The sequence below is a fragment of the Beta vulgaris genome, chromosome 2, assembly GCF_026745355.1.
Source record: "Beta vulgaris subsp. vulgaris cultivar EL10 chromosome 2, EL10.2, whole genome shotgun sequence".
NCBI lineage: Eukaryota > Viridiplantae > Streptophyta > Magnoliopsida > Caryophyllales > Amaranthaceae > Beta > Beta vulgaris.
The window spans coordinates 1581214-1602393 of NC_079203.1; the positions used below are offsets into that span (position 1 = coordinate 1581214).

General features: G+C 37.0%; 2 protein-coding genes and 1 non-coding gene across 3 annotated transcripts; 2 read left to right on the forward strand and 1 right to left on the reverse strand.

The window, feature by feature from the left end:
- The first annotated feature begins 1545 nt into the window (after positions 1-1545).
- LOC104887764 (uncharacterized) lies at positions 1546-6407 on the forward strand. Its single transcript, XM_010672498.3, has 7 exons — positions 1546-2056; positions 3395-3599; positions 3682-3883; positions 4000-4193; positions 4300-4459; positions 5123-5287; positions 5701-6407. The coding sequence occupies exons 1-7, from the start codon at positions 1870-1872 to the stop codon at positions 6160-6162; spliced, it is 1575 nt and encodes a 524-aa protein (XP_010670800.2). The 5' UTR covers positions 1546-1869; the 3' UTR covers positions 6163-6407.
- A 2498-nt stretch (positions 6408-8905) lies between these two features.
- On the reverse strand, positions 8906-13284 carry LOC125495246 (putative disease resistance protein RGA4). The gene is made up of 2 exons (XM_048639901.1): positions 9533-13284; positions 8906-9452 (listed from the first exon to the last, which is right to left on the reverse strand). Exon 1 carries the CDS (start codon positions 13282-13284, stop codon positions 9544-9546), a length of 3741 nt encoding a protein of 1246 aa, XP_048495858.1. The 3' UTR covers positions 8906-9452; positions 9533-9543.
- A 7789-nt stretch (positions 13285-21073) lies between these two features.
- On the forward strand, positions 21074-21180 carry LOC125495323 (small nucleolar RNA R71). The gene has a single exon (XR_007271965.1). It is a non-coding gene; the product is annotated as a small nucleolar RNA R71 (small nucleolar RNA).

A 21180-nucleotide genomic window follows, 5' to 3' on the forward strand; every position in this document is an offset into this window, starting at 1 on the left:
AGCATTGTGCTTTTGTTGATCCCCTTCTTTTCTATCTTGTCTCTTTCACATTTTTTGTTAGTAGTTCTTTACCAAATCTTGATTACACTACAAAAAAGAAAAAGTAAGTGTATTTCCTTATTTCTTACTTTAACTAATTGTAAAAGTATATTACATCTTTAGTTGAGTGGCAGTGGAAATTGGAAGAAGATAATCGTGAGATTTGGTTTGGTTTTTATAACTTAGTTTAAATCATTCAGATGATTGAGTTTGCAATTATTAAAGTATCAGGAAAATGTACTAAATGACACAACATTGAGACAATATGGTACTATGTGTGCCATGTTGTGGCACTTGTGTTTGGAGTCCGTATTGTTGTATACTGAAGCATGGCATGACATGATACGACACGATTCAACATGACGTGCCCGTGATGAGTGGTCTAGATTATGAATTATGATCCTTACTTTTGAGTCGGTTTGACTATAGTACAACTTGTAGTTATTTTACTTTTTTGATAACATGTTCCAATGCGTTATTTCTCACCAAACTGCATTATCATTTCTTCCTTTTTTTTTTTATATTGTCTCTTAAGTCTTAACTATAGTTCATAGTTCATACACTTAAGTTGCATAAGTAAGCCACATATCACACTTTTAAAAAAAACTCGTGCATTGGATCAAATAATTCATTACTAAATCCTTACCAATATTAAATTAAAGAGACGATCGTACATGAAACATGTTAAGGAATATTGAACCCGCAACCTTCATTGAAGTATATAAATGATCCTTGCCATCAGATTACAGATATTATAAACAGATTAAAAGTCAAAGTTTAAAAACAGTAAATACGAACAAGAAAAAATAACAACCCAAATGAATAATATATTTCACTTGTTACAAAAAATAAAACTAGATACACACTTTCTCCTGCACAAATCTATTTTCCACTCTTTAGTTTATGAAAATTTATCATTTCTTGAAACTCTTTCATTCAATGTTACTTCATTTATATCTACAATCATTTGTAATCATCATTTTATTTTATTGTACATGGACATGATTATTGATTAAAACCCCACAAATTAAACGAAACTTAAAAATTAATGAACCAATATAGATCGAAAGTATATCGTCGGAAATCACTTTTTATTATGTAAAAATAATTGTTTTATTTTTCTAATTTTCTAATTGCTCCAAAGTTTTCGAAGTTGAATGAATCAAATTCATTTTTTCTCGTTCTATTTCAGAATATCCATTAACTCAAAACTATTCTGCATCCATTTCGACTTTCTTTAAATGCGCTGAGGCTTTTTCCAACAGATTTTTAACTCTACTACTTGTTGATTGCAAAACATTTATTTTGTGTTTGGGCCGTGTATTCAATAATTTTGGGGCTCAACAAAAATTGCTCTCAATGATTGCGATTTTTCCCTCGTTAACACACATCAGAAAAAAATACTAGGCCTAAAAAAAGCGAATCCAATAATTTTGGTGTGGTACAAGTTTCAACTATAATATGGGCCTTCCTACCTACATCTACATTGTTATCAAAACTTCAGATTCTTTTTTTCTCTCATTGAAACAAATCAGAATAATTCAATAATTTAAGCTTAGTTCATTTCTTCTTCATGAAACTCACTAATCACACTATTAATCTAAAATCCGGGAAAATTGGAACTTTCAACAAGTCAACTTCTAAAATTGAGATTTTTTCGGGATTTTAGTCATCAAATATTCAAATTCAACAAAGGAATATCCAGAATTACTTTGACCTCCAAAATCTAAGCTAAAATGAAATACCCATTTAATTTTTCAACCTCAAAACTCAACTTCCAGTTACTCTGAGATAAACCCAGAAGAAAAAATTCATAAATTTGAAGTGGGTATGAAATTTTTTATGAAAAAGATGAAATCTTTAGTAGTAATTTCAATTGGGGTTTTCTTGTTTGCTTCATTTTCTCTCTCCTCATCATTGTCATCGAAGGAGAAGGAAGAATGTAAGGCATGGCTTGTTCAATCAATTCCCACCGACATGCCTGAACTCTCCCTTGTTCCTGGAGTTCTTTCCACTGGTAATATTTTTAATTAATATTCCTAATAATTATATTGCTTTTAGTCATTGTTTTAACTGTTTTTTTTTTCATTCTTGAATGTAATTTTGATGATGTGGTACATTAAAAGTATGATTTTGTCAATTTTGTTAGCCTATATCTGTTACTAAATCAATGCAATGTTTAATTTTCATAGTTGAAAATAAATAGTGAGACTAATCCAACAATATCTAACATAATGACATTTGTTTTTATAAGTTAGTAAATGAATATGATCAAAGTTAGTATGTAAATAGTGTACATGTCAAAGTGTTGCATTTGTTTACAAATGAGAGGAGGTTTATGTGGGTATACTATGTAGTCATTACTAGACTATGTAGTAGGATTAAGCCTATTTAACTGGCTAAAAGCAAAGGTGAAGGGAGGAAAAGGGTCAAAAGAAGAATTCTTTTTTCTGTTGGAACATTTTGAGCTTACTTTTGAGTGTAATTAAGTTTTATGACAAATAAGATGGACCAGACTTGTGAACTAGGAAACTAAGGTTTTTATATATTATGGGATGCTTACCACTGTTTTTAATGTTGGAAATCTGATATGAATTATAGTCCTAGTTCACAAAGAACAGTGTGTAAGACTGCATCCTCGAGTCGTGATGACCTGTTTAATCTTGTTTGAGGGCTTATTTATGTTCAATTGTTCTCTTATGATCCGCTAGGCACATGGTATAGATATGGAAACATAAGTTGTTACCTAGTATTGTTAAGCTAGTTCACGAGTGTACATTATACCACATAGCAATTTGCACATTTCTAGGTCATAGTCCAGGCCTTTTGGAGGAGGGGTTGTGTCAAGTGTCAACTAAGCTTGCGGACTTCATATTAGGCTATTTGCTAGATCAAAGGGCCTGCTAGATATATTGCTTTGTTTCCCTCTCTGCATTTTTTCTCGATCCCTGAAATTAGGCTGTTATTGTTTTGTGAAGCTATGGGGTGGAACGTGAGCATTCATGATATCTTAATGATTAGATTTTTTGTCAATCTAATTTATTGATTTTGTTTACATGAAGTACATTGCAAATAGCTAGCAATATAGATAGAAGTATAGTGCTATGTATAAAGATACTAAGGGGTGATATGCAAGACCTTTATTCTCAAGGGTATTCCCCAATGAAGTCCTGATAGTGTAGTTGTGTAGGGATTTGACATAAGCTTTTTTTTGTTTTTGTTTTTGAAGCACCTTCAGAACTTATGAGCTCTGTAGCATTCATTTTCTGCTTTTTTCTGCATTGATCTAGGGAATGTCGTGGTCACTCTGACCTTTGATTTTGATAATAATACTGAATGTTACACACTTTCTTAGCTGATGTCTTCCGGTGGTTGGCCGGTAATTCAACTAAAAAGCTGGACATTATGGCACAATATTGGCAATTGGTTGCTGGACCTGATAATCCTCTTTCGGGGGATTATGGTTACTCAAAAGAAGATATGGAAAGATATGGAGCTCAAGAAGGTGTTAGTGTATATAAAGCTATTGAAAATGCTGCTGACCGCAATATTAAAATTAGGTATATGTTTATGTTCTTTTCTTCGTTCTAGGAGAATATTGCAAACTAACGTGTGGTTATATTTATATGTGATATACTATAGGCTTTTGCAGCATTCAGGTGTATCTCCTGATTATACCAAAGAGCCATCTGACCTTGCAACAGGATGGCCAAATGTTGAGAGTGTTACATTATTACTTGGCAAATGGTGGGGATCTGGCATACTCCATGCTAAAGTTTGGATATCTGACGAACGTGATGTTTACATTGGATCTGCCAATAATGATTGGAAATCTCTCACTCAGGTTTTATCAGAACTTTATTCATGGTTGCCAATCTATGCTCCACCTTTTGCAAATTTGTCAGTTTCTTACTTCTCTTCTCATATAACATGTGCTCACAGTGATTCTGAATCTTATAGGTGAAAGAAGCTGGCATTTATATTGCTGATTGTCCAACAATCGCCAAGAAAGTTGAGGTTTATTATAACAACTTGTGGACCCTTGGTTTGCTAAATGCTTCAGCACATACGACAACAACATGGGACCAGCAATGGCAGCTTAGTAGAACAGTTCCTTGCTGGTCGCATTTTGTTACTCCTGCTGAAAGATGCAAGTATGATCACGAAACTAAATTTTCTGGAGATTTTATACAAAATTTGCCTCTTCAGTACTCCCTTTCTAAGGAGGAAATATGACGTTTATGAATCTTGATGTCGCAGGTCTCCTCTTCCTCATGATTACGTCTTCGTTAAGCATGTAGCTGGCTATCCTTTGCTGTCAGATCCCTATATGTTCCAATTGCCTATTCAGACTCCTGGATACAGCACAAATCTAACTACTCAGCAGTCCTCCAGTTATCTCTCTTTTGCTCCTCCTGAGGTGATTGGGTGAAGTTGAAACTGTTTGTTGGCTTTTTAGTTGGATTTTTTCAAAATGCTTTTTGCCTACTATCAGAGTCTAGAGGTGTTGGTTTCTCGCCTTTTTATTTCCTTCTCTTGAAATTATGGAATTGCACAATAACTTGTACCATTGCAAGTTGAAACTACAAGAATGAAAGGAGTGGAAGAGCAGTGATGTGGTTCTCTCCTCCTATTGTCAAGGTTGAGGAATCAAATCTCATCCTGAGCAAGTTGAGATTCCTCCCTCCCTACCCCTCTTGGTAGGGACGTGCCTCATTAACTGTTACAGGAAAAGCTGAAACTAGTTACGTTGAACTACTTGCCAGTGGATGTGACAAATTTTCTTTATTCCATTTCTTCCTTGGCGCTCTTCTTTATTATTTGATGCCTTTTTCTTCTTCCCAGTTTAGGGACTGGAAATTTGTATTTTGCATTCGCACCTATGCCAAATCCATAAATTTCTTTATTTTTTGCTGAAAAAAGCTGTTTGGTCTTGCATTTGGATCCATTTTGAAATAATCGTTGCTATAAAATTGTATTCAAATGCCTCACATTCCTATATGTGATAATTTGGTGCTTCCTTTTGTTTTGTGTATTTTCAGCGGGTTAATAGTTACCTTATTAAGATTGTTCTATGCTGTAGCTCTCCTTTGACAAGTTTCAGACGGATGAACAAGCATGGTTGGATACTATAACATCTGTAGAAATTGGAGGTACTGTTAGGATCAGTACGATGGATTGGCTCGGTCAGTCTCAATATACTAAGCAAACTATTTACTGGTCTACTCTTTCTTCTGCTATATCAGAGGTATATCATTGTCTTATGCTTGGACTTTGGAGATTGTGGGCAATCCTTTGCATATGTGGGTTTTATTATTTGATGTTTCCCTCTTCCTTTCTTTTTTAGCACAAACCAGAGCTGTAAATTTGTGTTATATCATGTTCTAGCTATAATTTTCAGTCCCTAACAACTTTTTTGCTGTTGAAAGGACAACAAATCTTTACTTGTTTCTCAATTTTGTTTGTCTCAAAGTTTGTGCTCTTTGTAGTCGGTGGTCGGTGGTCCTGCTTAAGAGCAACAGTCAAGCTCTTTATGACATGATCACATGACATTAAATGCTTAAAGCTGACTCCTCTACATGATGTTTCTGTAAACTTACATATTTATCATTCTTTCATGTTTATCTGTTTGTATTTATTTTTATCATCTCATTGAAATAGGTGGTCTTCTCGAAGAAGGCAACAGTAAAGATCCTTGTGGCACGATGGGCGCATTTTATAAACAGTACAGACCAATATTTGAAGTCTGAACTATACACTAATGTCTTGTGCCATTCATCGAAGTATAACCACTGCTCAGGCAAAGTAGAAATCAAGTACTACGAGGTGCCTGGTTACAACTCAACAGGACCAGCCCTTAGCGAAGCAACTAAAACAGGTAACCTCTACCCTGGCTATACAAGGGTGAATCATGGAAAATATGCAGTCAGTGATGTCAGAGCTCACATTGGGACGAGCAATCTCATATGGGATTATTTCTACACAACAGCTGGTGTCAGTTTTGGCACGTACAACCCTTCGATAGTTTCCCAACTTCAACAAATCTTCGATGCCGATTGGAATTCCCCATATGCTGTTCCTGTTGAGCCACTGCAAGAAGACAATTCTTTTTCAAGCTCATGAGGTTTGTTCCTGTTGGAATCGGGTTTAGAAACTCTTGAAACAGATTCAGGAACACCTTTCAAAGATTTTGACAAACCAATTGTACGTTATTCTCATTTTGAATATAGGTTGACTATGTTTTCAGTTGTACTGCTTTTAGTTTGGACTATGTAGTTAATTTAGGGATCATAATTCGTTTATGAAACCTGATGAATTTGTTTCCTGTAACTATTAAATAAATCTACTACATGGCTTATTCTTGTTCATCGTTTGGGACGGCTGCAAGTTATTGTTACTTTCTACTTTCTTGCTCCTCTTTGATATTTAACTGGATCTGCATTTTTATGTAGCACAAGTCTAGGTTTTATGGTCAAATGTTTCAGTAGGGCGCACCTTGTGAGGTATGTAAGATATTGATTCAGCCCCCCACCCCCCTATCGTTTAACGAGCTTATTTTGTTCTCATCTCTTGGTTGGGCAATATGTGCTTGGTGGGGATAGAAGTGTGGCTACTAGCCTGCATGTGCCTCTTGAAAAGTCTTCGTCCATCAAATTTACCAAAATTTGAATGTAGTACTGTCTCTAGAAGTACAGGAGTTTCAGTAATCTGGAATATTTTTTTGCAGACATAATGGTGAAGACTGATAATGAACCAGAACTCAACAAGTACAGGAGTTTCAGCTGTTTGGTTTTTTTGCTTTTCAAGTACATCACCCCAATTGACAGCAGAACTGTTATCCAAAATGCATCACCAATCGAGCCCTTTCCATCTTTCTTTTCTGCTGAACTGATAGTTTTCTACGTTGTCACGGTAAAAGCTGTAGCCATTGCTCTGATAGTTAATCTGATATTGGTTTTTGCATTTGCTCCAGCCTGTCATTGTTGTTCTTTGTTTTGGCTTCTATTTGGCATCTACACCACTTCACGACATAATATTACAGCCCTTATTCTTGCTTACATTTACCTTCTCTTCTGAAAGAACTGTCTAAGTATGCAACTGTTGTATTTTGAGTACTAACATATTTAGCATAAATCTGGTTGTCGTTTCCCCCATATTGAATTACATCGCAAAGGCGAAATTCTCAGCATAAACAATTGGTTTTCTGGTTTTAAGTTGTTAAATGTTGGACCAAATATCTATCTTGATTTCTTTATTAAGGTGAACCGTGCTGTTCGTTGTAGCATCACTCTTTCAATTAATCATTGCTACATGATTAGTATGAGAAATTCCTTTTTCAAGGGCTGCTGCCTGCTGCGGTTAGTTCCCTCAGGCCAATCTTCTCTAGTTCCAGTATTCCAGAGAGAATGTCTTACAAGTATATACATATACTTTCATCAGTTCTGTGTGCAGAAAGCCATTTTTCTGATACATTCAGGCCGGTTTAGCCTGAGTAGCATGCAATACTTCTAAGGGGGCGTTTGGTTTGCTGAGAGGAAAGGGAAAGGATATGAGAAAGGGTTACAAGGGGAATGGAAAGGGAAAGGATATGAGAAAGGATTACAAGGGGAATGGAAAGGGTTTCCTTTCATTAAAAATGTTGTTTAGTTAGGTTGATTAGAGGGAATGGAAAACTATTACTATTACTATTTTTTTTATTGTTAATAATAATAATAAGAATAATAACAATAAGAATAATAACAATAATAACAATTACAATAACAATAATGGTGGTGGTGGTTTTATGGTAGAAGGATATGACGTAATCCGAAACCTTCGAGGGTATTATTATTGTTAAGAATAATTGATTCTAATAATACAACCTTTCACCGATTAATTTTTAACAAATCAACCTTTCAATTATTCTTGAATAATTTAACCTTGTGGAGGTATTTCCTTTTAATGGGCTTTGAAGTGTTTATAATCAATTTGTTTGGTAAGAGGGAATGAAGATGGGAATAAGTTTCATCTTGGAAGAAAAAAATCAAGTTTGTGGTTTTTTTTTTTTTTTGCAAAGAATGTTTAAAAGGTTTTTTCTCGTAAAATTGAACTTTTAAAAAGCTTTTTTTTTTTAACAAATTGACCTTTAAGTAATGCATTTTCACTTTTCACCAAAAAAAAATCTTACTAAAATGCAAGTGAAGCTAAGTACAGTAACTGCCTTTAAAGTTAGTAGCAGATACACTCAGGAAGCTAAGCACATCTTCATTCCTACGAAAGAATCACCCGTTTGTGTACAAGAGGATTTGCTCACGAGAACTTCAATTAACAATACATTGCAGGCTATTAGATGTAGCTCACTCCAGAGGCCAATGAATGAGCGTCGTTCGCTCGGTGCTCATCCATTTTTATGGCCAATAATTTTCTCTTGTTCTGGAAAGGAAATCAGAATGCTGTTCATTTTGTTGTATAAACAGAATAGAACAATGAATTATGATGTATATTTAAGTCATTACAGCTTGCCATTAGCACCATAAGTCCAAAGCTTATATACTATATGAAGGTGTGTGTGCATAAGGTGGTAGACATAGCTTAAAGCAGCAGGGAACCTAGAACAATGCCTGAACAAGTAGCTTGAATTCGACATATTCAATCAAACAAGTTATTTGGTTATTTGCTTTGGCTTTTTGCAGATTACAGAGAGGAAGTAGCAAAAAAAAATGGAGAAAAGGAACCACTAGAGATGTCTTGTGTTATAGAGCACACGCGCCATAAGTACTCAGCATCCAACATTAGCCTCCTCCCCACCCCATCGGCCACCCCACCGAAAGAACAAGGGAACTCAACCAATATAAAGCAAACTATATGCAACTTGACAAAACTCGCTTCATTGAAAGGATTAACTTGTAACCATATTAGTTATATACTAAAACTGAAAAATAACTGTAATTAAGAAACCAAAATATTATCAAAATTAATAAAAGAAAGGAGATAGAAGTATCCACGGAGTGAGGCAAACTTGTAGGTATGAATTGCTTCTTGGTGTCCACCACTAGTTGGTATCTTTGTCTCACATGATCATTTCTCAACCATGAAAGTCAGCAAATCTGCAGAGGTGCAGTTGTACGTGGGGAAATCAGAAGGAACCCCAGATAGTCGAGCAGGTGCCAACAGGTTCTTCTACAGATCAATCCAGCTAAATTTTGTCACAAGCTCCCTTTACTAATCACTGACTTCAATTGATATGTAACACTATAGCAGCTGAACAGTCTGTGTAATTATATGAATGAAAATTAACATAACCATTTTGGTCTTTCAAATGATACCTCAGTGACCAGATTCTGTTGAGAGCATACCATGATTAAGCTTAGAGAAGGACCAAGTTCAGGTCAAACTGATAGGTTGAACTGGGGGTAAAAATGTCTTGATCCCTCCTGCACAAAACACACAGAAACAGCAGACTTTAATAAAGGTTTTTGAGCTTGTCATAGCACATGTTGAAAAGAAGACTTACATGAAAGTAATTCACTCAAGTTGTATGTGAGGAACATGTTGAATAAGGGGCCAATATTGTCCATCTGGCTTCTGACATTTTTTCACCAGTTCTGAACATTCTCCAATCTCGAGTTGTTTTAAATTTGAGAGTCTATCAAATGCTGCAGGAAGCTCCATTAATTGAGGACAACACCAAATGGCAAGATGGCGAAGCTGAGTGAGGTCCATGATCCAGTCTGGTAACGACTTGAAATTATAAAGTGAACAAAGAGAGAGTTTCTGAAGCATTGTGAGGCATCCAAGGCTACCTGGAAGTTTTTGCAAATTTGAGATGCTTGTCAATTTCAAGGAACGGAGGCACTTCAGGCTTTGCCAAGCTGTTCCATTTTCTAAACTGAGATCTACATCAACTTGGCCTTGGCTTACATCCCGCCAATCCAACTGCTCACAGCGCTCAATGTCCAATTCCTCCAGGACAGAGAGACTCTGCAATGCACCAGAGATGTCTTTCAATCTAGAACATTCACGAATTTGGAGTCGTTGGAGGGATTCTGGAAATCTAGCAATGAAATTGGTCATTCTAGGACAATGCCGAATCTCCAATTGTTGCAAAGTGGAGAGGAGACCCAGTCCTTCAGGAAGTGCTGTTAACATAGGACAATATTGAATGACAAGTTCACGAAGTTGGGTGAGGAGCCGAATGGACTCTGGAATGTCGTTCAGATTGTGAAGCCAACAGAGAGAGAGATTCTGAAGTGTAGATAGGCAATCAAAGCCTTCCGGAATTGACTCCAATCTTGACATGTTTTTCAGTTTCAAGGAGCGGATGTTTTTGAGACCTTGCCAAGCTACTCTGTTTCCCCAATCCAATTCATCACAACGCTCAACCTCCAGTTCCTCAAGGACTGAGAGATGCTGCAATGCACTAGATATGTCTTTCAAATTGCAACATTCATGGATTTCTAGTCGCCTCAGTAAAGCAGTAGATTCTGCAACCAAGTTGACCAATTGCTGGCACCTTCTTATCATCAAGTGCTCGAGGGAACTGAGATTAATTGCGAGAGAATCTAGTTCATTAATGGAGGTGATTTGCAAAGTCTTGAGACTGAAAGATGCTGATGAATTGGAGGATGATGCCAGTGATTCGTGGGCATGCAAAATATTTTTCAACAGCTGCGCTTGAATGTTATCTGCCTCAAGCGACTTCAGTTTTTGTGCTGGAGGTACAGAAATCAGCTTTGGACAACCGCTTATTCTTAAGTCAGAAAGACAAGAGAGAACTTGTTTTCTTCCAAGCTCCTGTCGATCACTATCATCATCATCTGCTCTTGACCATCCCTCTAGTTCTGGCAAATTAGCCAACATCAGATACTTCAAGGACGGAAAGTACTCTGTTACTGCAGCAGATATCGTGTTACCTTTATCGACATTCTCTATGTACTTCAAGGCATTAAGTCCACGAAGCTTAAGAGACCTGAGACAAGGTAGTGCACTGAAAGCAGGGAGACATTGGCAATTACTACAGCCCACAATATCTATAGACGCAAGATGGGGGAGCAGGCTAGGGGAAACATCCATACCCCACTGTGGGAAAGTCATTCCCCTCCAATGCCAGACTGTTAGGCTCTCAAGAGTTGGAGGAGGCTGCAGACATTGTAACGGTGTATCATCTTTCTCAGGCTTAACATCAACGCTCAATTCTCCATCCCAAGATGACCATGTTAACCACAAGTCACTGAGGTCAGTATCCTTCAAAATCCCTGCTGTCGCTTCAAATTTGTGTTTCCCATAACCTCTCTCATAGCGTATTTTCAGCTTCCCAGCAGCACCAACACCACTTAAATGAGCAAGAGCATCGGACCCATTGTTTTCTCCTACTATAAACACATCTAAAGTTCGAAGGGAAGTCAATTTGCCAAACCTAGGTGGCAAATCAATCATTCTATCTCCAGTATACAAGTGTCTCAAATTAGCCAATTTGTAAAAATCGCTCGGCAAATACCTAACACCAGAGTATCGAAGATCCAAGGTTTGCAAGTACTCCAGTGTTGTGATGGATTCTGAAAGAGAATGGGAAGATACACCAAGTCTGAGGTACCTCAAATGCTTGAGAATCCTAAAGATGTCTTGAAGGCCTTCACAATTTACTGTTGCCAAATCCAATGAGCGCAAGCCTTCAATATTTGACAAGATCTCGGTGATATTCGGTAAACTGATGTACTCATCACATGATTTGCTTGGAAAAAGCAGAAGAGACTGCAAATTCTTGGCACGAGACAGCCATTGAGGATCCTCCCATGAAGAGTCAACAACAAAACTCACATGCCGAATAATGTCGGTACTGACTACATCAGAAGAATTATCCCCCAAATAATAATGATCTTTTGCTGCATGTTTCACAAACTCTTTTGCCAGATGGTGCATTCTGAAGCTGACAGCAGCGCCATTACCTTCACTTGCACCATCTTCATTGAAGCATTCCCAATTCTGTAATTCCCTGAAACATTCATCACCAATTAGCTCCTGTGACCTCTTTTCTTGAGCTGATGACTTAGTGAAGCCTTGCGCCATCCAAAGATGAATCAACTCAGTCTTACTAAATATATAATCCTTGGGAAACAAGGAACAATAATTGAAACATTGCCTTATTGAAGGTGAAAGTTGTTTGTAGGAATCCAAGTTTAACTTCAACAGAATAGTTCTCACAGGATACTCCACACTTGTCAGTACAACATCTTGAAAAGACTTCCATTTATCCAAAGTACAAGCAGGGGTAAGCAAGGCAGCTAAGGTCCATATGGCACGTGGGACATTACCGCACTTGTTACAAATCTCCAACCCGATGTCTGGTAGATCACATGTCACAGCACGTTCCACCAAAGCCTTGGAGTCGGTCCCTGATAGGCCCTCTAATATATATGGTGCCCCTACGACGATTGGCAGGGGCCTCAAGTTGTCTGACACTTGTTCATTGGACGCAGTCACAATTACTTTGCTCCCGCGTTCAACATTACACAGCATTTCATTCAGAAAAGATCCAATGCCAGCCTGAGTTACGCCGTCTAAGACAAGTAAGCAACATCTGCTATCTACTCGAGAATGAAATTGGCTTAAAAGGTCACGACTTGCAGAATTCAACTTAAGGATTTTCTCTAATATCTGGCGAGGCCTACTGATTCCAGACATAGATACCCAATGTCTCACCTTAAAATGACTAATAACTTTATCATCCTTATATAAAAGCCGGGTAAAAGCAGTTTTCCCTATTCCATTCACACCAACAATTGGAATAACTGAAAGATGATTGTTTGAATCAAAAAGCATCTTTTTAACAGCATCTAATTCATTCTGTCTACCAATGAAAACTTCAGATACAACAACTAAATCCTCTGCAACATTGTCTTTCATTGAAGAAGACAACCCATCTGAAATAGCCTTAGCCTCGTCTTTGAAGTCAACTGTTGAGCCCAGAAATGAATTAATAAGTGGTTTAGGCAACTTACCTTGAAGAAAGGCCTTAATCTCCTCAATGAGGAACTCCAGACGACAGAGCCAATGTATAAGTTTATTCTTCCATTTTTGGTTGAGAACTCCACCTCGAACTTCTAGCACATCTTCTGCACGAGCAAGCTTCTCTGTGATGCCACCAAGAGTCCTTGTAAGCTTATTCAGTGTTTCCATCCCACCCAAGGACCGCGCGATGGCATCTCCTTCATCAAGTAGTTTCTTCTCAAGATCCAAAGATAAATGTCTTACATCGAATGATTCCATCGTCTCTCTTTCTTTTCAGATGGCAGATGTCTCTATGCACTCTGTATGTCAGCTTTGTATAGGATTAAAGGCTAAAGTCAACAACGATTACAAATTCATACCTTGTAAATAAAAGTTCTCTTCACTTCACCTCAACAAAAATAAACAAATAAAAATATACATCCTCAAGTCACTTTTTAATATTTGCAACATTTTGTAAATGGCAGGTAAACCAAATAGGACATTGTTATATGATAGGACTCCAATTACACAGGAGTGATCAACATCGGCCCAACCTGACCCGAATTCAGGGTGGGTTTTTGGCATGATTTTTGGCCACTGGTTTTGTCCCGGCTCGATCCGACTTTTGGGCAATAAAACTGTGTCATAGGCAACTTAAATATGGGAGGGTTTTGGGCAAAAAAACTCGTGGGCTACCTGGTCCGGGTCAAAATTGGGCGGGTTTTGGGCACGATTTTTTGGCCCGTGGTTCATACTCGATCCGACCCAATTTTTGGGCATAAAAATCAGGCCACATGCAACTTAAATATGGCGAGTTTTGGACAACCACAAATTATCTAGAAAGACTGCCTAACTTTAACATTAAAGTTAGACCAGCCAGACCCAATTCTAATCTAATAGAGAAGCCCCAACCTTTTTCAACACAGCTACGAACCCAACCCAACCTCATTACTCATCAATCGAATGATCCACAAATCCAATTTTCCATCATAATTAACTAAAGAAACGTCACCTGAAAACCGTTACAATCTCGCCGGAAGCAGCACCAAGTCGCCGGAAGCAGCAGCAGATCATCGGAAAAGAAGAGAGAGTTTGGCGGACCGAAGAGGGTGTGAGTCTGTGAGATGAGTAGTTGAAGTCTTGAACAAGTGAAATACAAAGAAAGTGATATCGAGGGAATATATTAGCGGGTTCTTTTTTCTCGATTTTCCTTCGTGTTTGTGCAACGAAATATTATTTGAATTGGCCAATTTACTAAATAAGGGCAACGAAATATAAAGTTATGTCGCCTAATCTTGGTAATGGGCAACCCAAAACTGATCTCGTTGCCCATATATGAATTTGGGCAACAACAATGAATTTAGTCGCCCATAATTTACACTAAGGACTACAAATTCAGCCATTGCCCTTGTTTTCAACTATGGGCCATAACATTTTGTTTTGTCGCCTTTAAGTTTCAATTTTGTCACCCAAAATCTATTTTCTTATACGGCGATGGCCCGATATTATGATTTAGGACTTAATGTCTTAATAATTGCATTTACAATTTGACTTATGTCTTATTGTTTTTTTTTTTGAGGGGATGACTTATGTCTTATTGTTGATACTTGTTATTGTACTAACTTTGTAATATCACTAATATGTTATCACTTTATCAATTATCAATTAATTAGTATTTTTGTAGTTAGTAACAATTAACAAGCTAGTGAATTATTAAGTTAATCGATCTAATTGAGTAACTTACTAAGTTCTAAAGTTACTATATGGTTGTTAACGGGTTAGTATGTAGTAAGTACGTATTAACTTATTGGCTTATGGTAGATTAACCTTGTTAACAATTAACTTCTGATTTTGATTTTCAAGAAGTTAGTTTAGAAAGAATAAAAAAGGTTGGGATTTTAGTAAGATAAACTTGTAACCGAATGTGCACACAAATTGATTTGACTTAATCATTTGATGATTGATCATTAGTGACTTTACATATATTGTTCAATTATATACTCTGTTGGAATAACACATAAATGCATAAGTTATTAGCCAATAATCTAAGTCTTAGTGTAGTAACTTTACTCGTTCATATAGATTGTTGTTATGTTTATTGTTATTGTAGAACATATGAACCCTCGTTATAATAATTTAGGCCTCATATGAATCGTAGTTATATACATATGATTGTCATTTGTTATAGTATTATAACATATCAAGAGTCATTATACTAATTTATAATCAATAGAGTATTAGATTGGTTTTTTAATGATTTTAATACCAAATTTATACTATAATGATTAAATACATTGATAAAATCGTTTGTTTATTTTTTATCATATATAGTCACAACATAATGCATATATACCACGTTATGTTTGTTATTGCTATTATTAACATTGTTGCTACTATATTACTATTAGTATTTATATTGTTATTGTTAATAATCATACTGTTCTTATTTCTATTACTATTGCTATTGTTAGCATTGTTACTATTACTGTTATTATTATTATTAACATCGTTGCTTTATGTTTATTATTTTCATTATCCTCATTATCATCATAGCTATTTATAGACTTATATGTCAATCATAATGCTTATGATTATAAACCATTTCATTAAATCGATCTTGAAATTGGTCGTCTACTCGTTATTATTTGGTTATATATATAATATTAGAACATGAAGTGTCGTTCTACTCCTTTACTCATTAGAATGGTTTTACGCAGTTGATTAATCGAAATAAGAGTTGACTAAGAGAATACATTAAACATCACGATAACAATATATAGTTTTTTTTTTATTAGTTTTTCGTTATCATTCATATATTTATCGCGCACACACACATATGTATATATGTTGATCTTAATACTTTTAATAATATGATTCGTTTACAAAATTCATAACAAAATCAAATGACCCGACCAAGACTTAGCCGAAGTTGGATTGTCGTTCAATAGCGAATCGACCCGATGTTTCACAATGATCGAACTAAGGTCATTAGTAATTCAACCCGAGTACACTAGACTTTACCCAAGCATGCATGAAGCCCAAATACGACCTGCGCATACCCGGTTAATGTCCACGAGCAATTGATGGGTTTTAAAATATACCGCAAGTGCACGGTGTCTGTTTGGCAGAAACTGCAAATACGGGTCGATCCACAGGGAGAGGAGTTCTACAGATTTAAGTTCAATTATCTAACTACTTCCAGAGAGGAAAAATAATTGAGGAATTAATAACTAAACTAGAACAAACTAGAACGCAGAAAAATGGAAATTTATCAAATAATTAAAAACCTAGGGCAATCGATCGGTCCACCATGCTTATACCAGTTTAATCAATATAATATAGTTCAACAACACTTGGATTGAGGTTCAAATAAATGAAGTATTTCGTTAATCCTTGGTCAGGCATTAACAACTCCTAGATTAACATATGCCAGTACGGTCGCTCAACATAATCAAATCTACCTATTGTAATAAGCCTCTAATGAATATGATCTTTCGATTCTAATTCTTATTAGCTAAACATAACTCATGATATTGCGCAATTACATGAATTAAACAAGTATAACAAATCAATAGGAATTATTCTAATTCAATCCAATTATTGAAGAACATCAAACACAATCAAAAAGGTATAAACATGGCTTCCCTCTCTAAACCCTAGAAATAGACTACTCACTCATGATGATATTAAACACAATAAACATAATCAAAGTAAAAGAATTCATAAAATAAACTAAGTAGAGAAGAATACCAAATGATTGAAGAATGATGGAAAAGGAAATCGACGATCTATATAATCTTCCAATGTAAAAGTTCAACAAAAGTAGAGAGAATAAACTAAGTGTTTGGCCCTAAAAAACGTAGAAAATGAGATAGATCTCCTCGAAAATATAAAAAAACCTATTTATACTTCTTACAAAACCAGCTAAAAAACCCGAAAAAACGCGTCCCGAGAAACCGCCCGGTCGACCGGGCGAAATCCGCCCGGTCGGGCGACGATGATTCACAACTTACGACAAAAAAGCAAATCCGCCCGGTCAGGGCGAACCCGCCGGTCGGGCGCGTAAGCAATTTTCCCATTTGGTCGCCCGGTTGACCGGGCTAAATTCCTTAATTTTGGTGAAAAATAGTTTCGCCCGGTCGGGCAAAACCGCCCGGTCGACCGGGCGGAGAAACAGTGATTTTGCGTCAACTTGTGAAGGCTGTATCTCTCAAACCAGATGTCGGATTGGGGCGTGTGACCTATCATTGGAAAGCCCTTGAAGTCTAGTTTCCAACCCAACTGGAATTTCTTGATTATCATTGTATATCAAAAGTTATGGCCAAAATAGTGATAGGTGTTAGTTTTGACACTTCTTTCACCAACTCTTTGCTTCATTCTAACTCGAAATTGTCCCGAAATGATGCATTGTGATCCTTGTGCAAGATATCTTCATCTTCAATGATTAATAGGCTTGATCTTAGGTAATCATAATCAATTTGCATCAAAGTAACCTGAAAATGATCAAAACACGCAAACGGGGAGTAGTAGAGCACAACTTACGTAATTCATTCCATTATACACCTAAATGCTCTAAAAGGAGTTCTAAATGCAATCAAAATGCATCTAAAAACTATATATAAATGTGACATATCAAACTCCCCCAAGTTAAACCTTTGCTTGTCCGCAAGCAAACAAGACATGAACATGAATATGATTGATTCACCCCTTTATATATGAAAACAGAGATCAAATTTTTTTTGTAAAGCTCATAAATCATTCAAGCAGGCACAATTAAGTTCAACTGTTCAGATTACTCTATTTACCAATCGCCCAAATAACCAATCCAATGCAGCTGCCTTATATGACATACAAATCTCGAAAAGGCACTCACTGGGGTGTCACTCCTCTCAACATTTTTGTGGCAGGCAAAAGATGTGCCCGATCACTCACCATCCCAACCATAATAACCCTTCCCACTCACACTCTCATGTGTTTAGAAAGGTGATAATGTCACTCAACCTAATCATGTCGACTCAAGTAGCGAACGTACTCTTTAACCTTGACAAACTGACCACATCAATCCGATAGACAATGTAAGCGCAAGCTCAAGAGGACTTTTTCAGGGTTGTAATGGGGCTTAGGTATGGGTATGGATTATGTATGGGAAATGTGGTGGAAAAACCAAGAATAGGGAAGCACAAGTTACTAGAAGTATCAACCTGAATATAGCCAATAACAGTGTCCCAATTTTATAAATTACAAAATTTTCAATAAACTCATCCTTGAAGCAGTGTGATGAATTTTGTTCTTTGCAAGCACTTGTAAAAGAAAGAATTTTTGACTTTTTTTGTTCGTTTCTTCTTTTTCAATCTTTCTTTTTCTTTCTCTTTGCATTTTTTCTCAATCCCATAATCACATGTATTTCACCTCATTCTTTTCTTTTTCTCAACTTTTGTACCTTAATACAATCATCTCCATCCAAAGTAACTCATAAAAACTATCTCAGATACTAACTCAAACATATGCTCCCCCAAGCTAGGCTTGGGATTAATATCAAAATAAAGGCCATGGGCATGTAATGAGGTTTAGTAACCTGAAATAGTCATTAGGCTCAGCGGGGCTAAGGAGGATAAAAGTATATCACAAAAATCACTTTAAGGCTCAAGAAGCAGACAAAAGAACGCCTCTATCACAACAATTGCCACAAGCCATCAGATATCAATGCGTACGATGTCAAAGTCAAGATCAGTCAGCTAATGAGGAACTAACACACAAGAAAACAGAATGGATATAGAAATGAATCCATTGGCAAGAATGAATCCTCACAGTCTAACCAATTCAAGTATGCAGTCAAGATAAGCGCTTTATTATCAAAACTCATTAAGGGTCAAGGCATTTAGAGTTCACATTCCAGCATCACAATCTCAAGTGCCCAACTATCCAGAAAAAGAGCCCAAATATACTTTCAAATCGTATTTTTCGTATTTTTTTCAGCAATATTTTTTTTTTTTTCTGAAAGCAAATAAATCTGGCCTAAGAAAGCAAAAGATCTACACTAAAAGGTAGTAAAGAGAGAAAATACATACAAAAATCCTCCCCCAAGCTGAACGTGGCAATGTCCTCAGTGCCGCAAGATGAACTATAGGACTATGCTTAGAGGAAAAATTAACGTTAGTACGCTCCCGCTCTCTCACTCTCTAAAAGGGAAAAAATGAAAAAAATAATAAGAAAAAAAAAGATAAGAGAAAAAAACTACGGGTTGCCTCCCGCTTAGCGCTGGTTTATAAAGGTCCCGCACGACCATATTACCTCCTCAATCTCAAATCGGAGGGGCTTGGCAATGAGTGCCCCCTCATCAAACATTTTCCTCCTGCAGCAATTTTGCTCAAGCATAGGAGACTTAACAGCATTGGTTAGTTTAAAAGTGACATTATCATCACCAACACTCAAAGTTAAAGACCCAGACTTGACATCTATAACAGCACCAGCTGTACACAAAAACGGCCTACCAAGAATAATAGGAATTTGGGCATCCTCCTCCATATCAAGCACCACAAAATCAACAGGAATATAAAACTTTCCCACCCTAACAGGGACGTCTTCTAAAACACCTAGAGGGTATTTTATAGAACGATCGGCCATTTGCAAAGTAATTTGAGTGCACTTAAGTGCTCCCATATTCAGTTTCTTATAAACAGATAAAGGCATGACAGACACAGAAGCACCTAAATCACACAATGCCTTATCTATAAATAACGCACCTACATGGCAAGGGATGGAAAAACTACCAGGATCCTTCAACTTAGGTGGGGTTCTATTTTGTAAAACAGCACTACATCTTCAGTTAGAGCGACTCGATCTACCCCACCAAAGTCTTTCTTTTTAGTAATCATGTCTTTCAAAAACTTAGCATAAACAGGCACTTGAGAAATAAGTTCAGTAAAAGGAATTGTTACCTCAAGGTTCTTGACCATAGTCAAGAACTTACCAAGTTGTTGATCGACCTTCGACTTCTGCATCCTATGGGGAAAAGGTAGCCTTGGTGTAATAGGCGTTTCAGAAACCTTTTCCCTCCGCTTTCCTGTCTGATCTTCCTTAGCTAGTTCGACCTCAGACATCGAATTCTTCTCCGCTTCTTCCTCTACCACTTCTTTCTCCTTGCTAGGAGCATCATCATCAATGGGCATGGGAGGAGCATCATAAACAGTGCCGCTACGAAGTGTAACGGCATTGACAGTCTCCTTTGGGATGGGTTGTCCCGGCAGATGACCTGGTTGCCTCTGTGCATTATTTTCCGCCACCTGAGCAAGTTGAGTCTCCAAATGCTTGGTGGTGTTCTTCCAGCTCCTTGATGCTCTCCTCATGATTTTTCTGCATAGAAACCATCATTTTCATTAGATCAGACATAGTAGGCTCTTGAGAGCTGGTATTATGAGGAGTTTCTGCTGATAGCCTTGGGGTGAAGGCCTATTGAAACCAGGAGGGGGTTTTGAGGAGCCCCTTGATAATATGGTTGTCTAGCAGCATGTTGTGGTGGTTTTGATGTGGTGGTTGGTAGGAAGATTGTGGTGGAGGTTGAGGATTTTGAACATTGTTGTTCTTGTAGGAAAAATTAGGATATTCTCTCCAACCTGGGTTGTGTGTGTTAGAGTATGGGTTGTGTGGAGGTCTTTGCTGAAAAACATTTGCATGCGCCATTTGATTCGGATCAGGTTGATTGTAGCAACAATCATGACCAAAGTGGCCTTGAACACCACACACTTCACAAAAGGAAGAAGTAATAGGAGCCATGGAAGACATTGCATTAATACTCATAGGAGGAATATAGACTGCAAAGATTTCAGTGAGTCCATCTTCATGCTCAACTGGGCTACTTGTGAAGACAACAAGGCATATGCATCAACATCCAACTTTTTCTTTATATAGTCCTGGAAGAACTATGATCATTCTCTGCTAAGTTGGCCAGAAAATTATACCCTTCATCCACCTCCTTATCTAAGAAGACTCCCCCTGCAGATGAATCAACTGTACTCTTGATATGGGTTGTAGACCATTGTAGAATGCTTGGGTGATGAACCACTTATCCAGATTGTGGTGTGGGCATTCTCTCTGCAGATCCTTGAATCTATTCCATGCTTCCTTCAGTGTTTCATCGGGTTCTTGTTGGAAGGTGGCAAGCTTGTGTCTTATTTC